At 32.3% G+C, this 6,861-nt stretch overlaps 1 protein-coding gene across 1 annotated transcript; it reads left to right on the top strand.

The window, feature by feature from the left end:
* The first annotated feature begins 1,736 nt into the window (after positions 1-1,736).
* Positions 1,737-2,705, top strand: LOC143407871 (olfactory receptor 5K1). The gene has a single exon (XM_076867035.1). It carries the CDS (start codon positions 1,737-1,739, stop codon positions 2,703-2,705), a length of 969 nt encoding a protein of 322 aa, XP_076723150.1.
* Positions 2,706-6,861: the final 4,156 nt, after the last annotated feature.

Genomic DNA, 6,861 nt, shown 5'->3' with positions numbered 1-6,861 from the left:
TCATTACATTACAAGAACACTGAATATTATCATTTTTAATCTTGCTATATTATTAAGCAAAATAAATAAGCTCACATAGTTGTTTGAAATGATAGTTAATGATAGCTCTCTGATTAGTAATGAAGGCAGACATTTTTGGTATATTGAAAAATTGCTTTTTCTTTGAGAGTTTTGTTTCTGCCATTAATCTATTTTCTACTAATTATTCCTATTTCTTTTTATAACTTTGTATAGAAAAAAACTAGAGAAATAGTCTAGTTACTACAAATAATCTCCAAATTTGTATTTGACATTTTATTTTTTTCAGATTTTTGAACATATATGAATTTAGCAATTTTAAACTCTTAGAATATCTCACATTTCTTTTAATAGCATTTAAGCTTTTTATGTATGTGAACAGATAAATAATTTAGCATTGCATTAATAAGTGGTATTATAAATAATTTACAAGGTTTTTAGAGCCCCCTTTCTTTTCCCTCTTCCTTTATATCTCTGTCTTCCCTGTTTTAATTTATTGTACTTTCCCTACTCATACCCTGGTATTAAACACTTTTTAAATAGCCCTCCTTTTCCCTAAAGCATTTAATTTTAACCATATATTCCAATACTATTAGAGATAATACATTACTTAGAACATGTAAATTAAAATTATAATATATATATAACATAAAATTTGCCATTTTATCCATATTTGACTGCACAGTTCAATGGTATTAATTACATTGGTAATTGTCATAAGTACAAATATCACTATTACTCATATCCAGAACTTTCCCATCTTTCCAAATTGAAACTCAGTAACCATTAAAACAGAGTTCCCCATCACACCTCCTCTGAAAATCAACACTTTATATTCTATTCCTATGAATTTACTCTTATGCCTACTCTTATGCCTTGTATAAATGAAATCATAAAATATGTTTTCTTTGTATCTGCCTTATTTCACTTAGCATGAAGGTTCATCAATGCAGTAATGCATTAAAGTTTTATTTTTTAAAGAATATTTGATTTTATATGTATACCACATTTTATGCATTCATTTATCTTTGGACATTTAGGTCATTTCTACCTTTTAGCTACCATGAACAATGATGCTATGAACACTGATGGACAACAATGATCTTTTAAACAACACTGTTGCAGGGGGAGCGCCAGGGATTGAACTCAAGCCCATTTGACCACTGAGCCACATCCCCAGCGCTATTTTGTATTTATTTAGAGATAGGGTCTCACTGAGTTGCTTAGCACCTCACCATTGCTGAGGCTGGCTTTGAATTCAAGATCCTCCTGCCTCAGCCTCCCAAGATTACAGATTACAGGTATGCGCCACTGAGCTTAAACAATATTCTTAATCACCATATATATATTATCATTAAACTTGTTTAGAAACATAATATGAACTTCTGACACATAACACATGAATCAGCTTTACCCAACCATTATAAAGAAGCATTTTGTCCTGACTATGTTTCTCAAGAATTCAAAGCCATCTTTATGCATTCAATCATAAATTTCCTTGAAAATAGGCTGGGAAAATGTTCAGTAAGTGAACAAAGGAGTTTTAGACTGGAAACATGGATTCTTCCTCAGAACTAGGCACTCACCAAAGTCCAGGTGAAATGTGGCACTATTATGAAAGATGCTTCTCTTCCTTTGAGCCAAAGAAGGCTCAATAGTGTTTGGGGCTCATCATAAACTAACACCTTATTTCCCACTTTTTTTCTCAGAAGTCAGGAATGATTAAAGAAAATCACACCATGAAAAATGAGTTTGTCCTCACAGGATTTACAGATCACCCAGACCTGAAGGCCCTTCTATTTGTAGTGTTCTTGACCATCTATCTGATCACCATGGTGGGGAATCTAGGGTTGGTGGCCTTGATTTTTACACAGCGTCAACTTCACACACCAATGTACATCTTTCTGGGCAACCTGGCTCTTGTGGATTCCTGTTGTGCCTGTGCTATCACTCCTAAGATGTTAGAGAACTTCTTTTCTGAGGACAGAAGGATCTCCCTTTATGAATGTATGGTACAATTTTATATTCTTTGCACTGTGGAAACTGCAGACTGCTTTCTTCTGGCAGCAATGGCCTATGACCGCTATGTGGCCATATGCAGTCCTCTGCAGTATCACACCCTGATGTCAAAGAAACTCTGTGTTCAGATGACCACAGGAGCCTTCATAGCTGGAAACCTGCACTCCATGATTCATGTAGGTCTACTCTTTAGGTTAGCTTTCTGTGGGTCTCATCAAATCAACCACTTTTACTGTGATATTCTTCCTTTGTACAGACTCTCCTGTGTTGACCCATATGTCAATGAACTTGTGCTCTTTGTCTTTTCAGGCTCTATTCAAGTCTTCACTATAGGTAGTGTCTTAGTTTCTTATGTCTACATTGTTTTTACAATTTTCAAAATGAAATCTAAAGAAGGAAGGGTCAAAGCTTTTTCCACCTGTGCCTCTCACTTTTTATCTGTTTCATTATTCTATGGATCTCTTTTCTTCATGTATATTAGACCAAATTTACTTGAAGAAGGAGATAAAGATATTCCTGCTGCTCTTTTGTTTACAATAGTAGTTCCCTTATTAAATCCTTTCATTTATAGCCTGAGAAATAAGGAAGTAAAAAGTGCCTTGCAAAAAATTCTGATAAAGATAACAATCTCAAGAAAGTTTAAACAAATGACCTCTACTGTAACTTAATGATTTAGATGCATCAAAACCTTCCACCTGAGATGACACAGGTAAAATTCATAAATTGGATATAAGTTATTTATCTACCATAATAGATATCTTGACCTCCCTCTTCTGGGTCCAGAGGAAATCAAAGGGCATCATTTTTGTTCTTCTGATGACAACAATACCAGTAAATGCAGAGTTTTGTTTTCATGTCCTTAACAGAGGTCCCTCTTGTTCATAATCCCCCAAATTTCTCTGAATGTTTCACTGTCACCCATCTCCATTCAGAGGATACCCCCTGAGAATTTAAGTCTCAAAGTCCAATCCCAGCAAATAACACCTCTTCCCTCTGATGTTCCACTGTTTCTAACTCACTGAATCTTTAATTCCAGAATGATACCTAGATTGTCATTGTCATCCTGCTCTGGCCTCCACGTCTTAATTTGGCAGTAAATCCACACTGCTGTTGCTGCTGTCTGAAATGGTAGGAAAGGTACTTACTCAGAATAGAATCATAGACTGGATTTATCTGAGAGTTATTGGTATAAGTAGGAAAAAAAACTCACAAAATCAATCCTTTTAAAATATTGACCAATATTTTATAGTAAGTAGAGAAAAGCAGAGATTTATTTAGGACTTTAGTTTCTTGAAAATAAAAATAAAATACATGGAAATAAATATTTATCTTGTATTTAATCAATGGCTTTAATAAAAAAAATATGGATTAAAATAATGAATGGATTAAAATAATATTTTAAAAATTAAAATAATGAATGAAGTGTCAAGTATTTTCCTGAGTATTATTTTCTAGATTAAAGTATACTAACTTGATAAAAATTTTAATTTCAAGAAATGATAGTAATAGTAATAATAATATTGGGTCAAATTTGTAAAAATATTCAAAGGCTCCTCAAATTTTATCAAAGGTTCCATTTATTCCTTTTGGTATGAATTATTCTCTATTGAACGTCTTACATTTGTTTCTTTGTTTTTTATTCACTTTGTTGTTCTAACTCTACCAGACCATTTATTAATTGGATTGTACATTTTGTTCAAGCAGTTCTCCAATGCTACTTTCATTAACATCAAAATATCTGTTCAATCTTTGTAAAGATCACGTACTACTAAATTTCTGTAATGTTTACTATTAATGCTGAAAATCAGTGGGCAGCACATTTCAAACAATGGGTAAATAGACTCCAAGGTGAAGCAGGGAGAGATAGTTAAAAGCAAAGTAATTCTATACATGGTCAGTTTATTCAGGGATATTCATGTATCATGACAATTCTTACATATCCATAGCAGCACTGTCACTTCAGAGAATGGTATTTTGAGGGCTATGTGGTGAAAATCACCCTTTGGCTGATCAGTGAATATCATATTGTTTCACTGTATATGCAAAGATTAGCACTTGAACTACTTGGTAGTTATTTCTAATGTTGCTAACACTATCTATCTTCTTACATTTTAATTATTGGAGTTTTACTTGAATCCTAGCTATTTCCTGTTATCTGGATGAATTGTCAAGTTATCTTGGTATGCAGTTTGGTGACCCTGAGAATATTTATTTTGCATACTCATCTATAGACTCGCCATTTAACTCCCTTCCAGATCTTTCTTCTTAGGATGGAATTAGTCTCCAATTCAGTGTAGAAAAAGTGCTCTGAAACTGGCATTGCTTGGGGACAAATCTACTTTATCAGTGAGCCTATCTCATGACATAAGTTTAAATATCATAAGTGATATTGATGAAACATTAGGGAGGCAGAATATAATGACAGTCTTCCATTCTTCTCTAAAGTCATAATTCTAGAGCCACAAACTGTTGAAACTTTAATTCTTCAGTTTAATATAACTCTCAGATTACATTTTTAACCTCTCTAGATGGGACCTGTGTTTCAGAGTAGGGAAAAAAATGTGTTTTAATATGAACTTTTTCTTGTATCAGAGCAAATAAAAACTTCATTCCACCCTCTTATTTGCCATTCCACGTGTCTTTCAAGATTTTTAAACTAATATAGTCCTGAATTATTTCTATAACTTTGAGTTATCAATTTATTTATTTAAACAAACTTTTAACTACATGTACATGTTATTTTCTATTTATTTTTTAAAGGATAGGCTTGATATTAGATTCGATTAATTCAGTCCTTCATAAAATATGTACAAAACTATCTGTATCACATGCAGTGGCAAAAAAAGAGAGGAAAAGAGGTATGCTATGATACAAACATCAAATTTACACAATAAATAAACAATCTTTATTTTAAAATATTTTATGTGCACTCAGATGGAGCATTAATATCCAGGATATATAAAGAACTCAAAAAATTTTAATACCCCCCAAAAAACAAATAACCCAGTTAATAAATTGGTAAAGGAACTGAACAAACAACTCACAGAAGAAGAAATATAATCAATCAACAAATATATGAAAATATGTTCAACATCTTTAGCAATTAGAGAAATTCAAATCAAAACTTCACTGAGATTCCATCTCACTTCAGTCAGAATGGCAATCATCAAGAATATAAGTAACAATAAAGTTGGCAAGGATGTGGGGGAGAAGGTACATTCATACATTGCTGGTGGGACTGCAAATTGGTTCAACCAGTATGGAAAACAGTATGGAGATTCCTCAGAAACCTTGAAATGGAATCACCATTTGACCCAGCTAGCCCACTCCTCAGTTTATACCCAAAGAACTAAAAATCAGCATACTACAGTGATGCAGCCACATCAATATTTATAACAGCTCAATTCACAATAGCTAAACTATGGAATCAGCCTAGATACCCTTCAACAGATGAATGGATAAAGAAATTGGTACATATACACAATGGAATATTATTTAGCCTTAAAGAAAAATGAAATTATGGCATTTGCCAATAAATGGATGCACCTGGAGACTATTATGCTAAGCAAAATAAGAAAATCCCCCTAATCCAAAGACCAGATGTTTTCTCTGATATGAGGATGCTAATTCATAATAAGGTGGCGGGGGGTGGGGAGTAGAGGTATTTTGGACTAGAGAGAGGGGAGAGGAGGGGGTATGTGGGTAGGAAGGTAATAGAATGAATAGAACATTATTACGACCTGTGTAACTCCACATAATGTACAGCCACATGAATGAGAATTTATACTCAATTTATGTGTGCTGTATCAAAATGCATTCTACTGTAATGTGTAACTAATTAGAATAAATTTTAAAATATATTAAATTAGAATAAATATTAAAATATATTAAATTTTAAAGGGATCACACTTAAAAATATGTTATGTGTATATATTTACTAGTTATAGTCACAACTTCATTTGATCTTCTATACTTCATGAGCCACATTTAGAAGAGGTTGTATCTTTCTTCAAAAATTTACCTTTTATTAGTATCATCAAAACTTTACCTCATAACTTTACCTGTAAACCTTGGACTGATGGATAAACAACTTTCAAAAACTTTCCAAAGAGAATTTTACATGTACTTTAAAAACATTATAAAAAATATTTTTAAAATATTTGTACTTATTTCATTTATAACTCTCTTATAACAAAAGCAACCTATTTGTAAATATTCTTAAGTAAAATATTTAACTAATCAAACTATTAAAAAGCAAACACACAACCTACAACTCACAAAAGGATCTTTCCTTCTTTACTGTGCCTAAGCCAGTACCATGGAGTTTCTTACATACTAGTTTCTTACATACTAGTCTTTTTTAGTCCTTCAAAGTCCCTTAGGGCCAATCTCTGGTTTATGCTGCTTTTTACCATTTCCTTATGAAGCTGAATAGGACAAGTTCAGGTTGATAATGCAAATTCTTCCATGTGCTCCCCTCTTACATTTTCTGGAAAGTAATAGATAAATGGCAGTTCCTATTTTAACCCAAGATTGACTGTAATACATGAATACTCTCTTGTTTTCCTGACTATTCCTCTGTTTTATGTTTTTAAACATCCTTAATCAAATCAGAATATGTTTTCCTTCATTTTTGTTTTTGTTCATATGTGTAAGTCTCATTCTTTCATTCAGCCAACCTGTTTTTGAGATTTACAATTGAACCACTGAGGTCTCAGGTGAAATAAAAATTAAATAAGACCTAATATCAACTTAAAAGAATAATATTTGTAATCAAAAAGATATTTTATATTAACTCACATAAAATATTTTTGAAATATTAAA

This window comes from Callospermophilus lateralis, chromosome 10, assembly GCF_048772815.1.
Source record: "Callospermophilus lateralis isolate mCalLat2 chromosome 10, mCalLat2.hap1, whole genome shotgun sequence".
Lineage (NCBI taxonomy): Eukaryota > Metazoa > Chordata > Mammalia > Rodentia > Sciuridae > Callospermophilus > Callospermophilus lateralis.
The sequence above is the reverse complement of the archived record's forward strand: the minus strand, read 5'-3'. Positions and strand labels throughout refer to the sequence as shown.

Excerpts from the sequence above, each read along its gene's own strand:
- LOC143407871 (XM_076867035.1), top strand. The coding sequence starts at position 1,737 with ATGATTAAAGAAAATCACACCATGAAAAATGAGTTTGTCCTCACAGGA.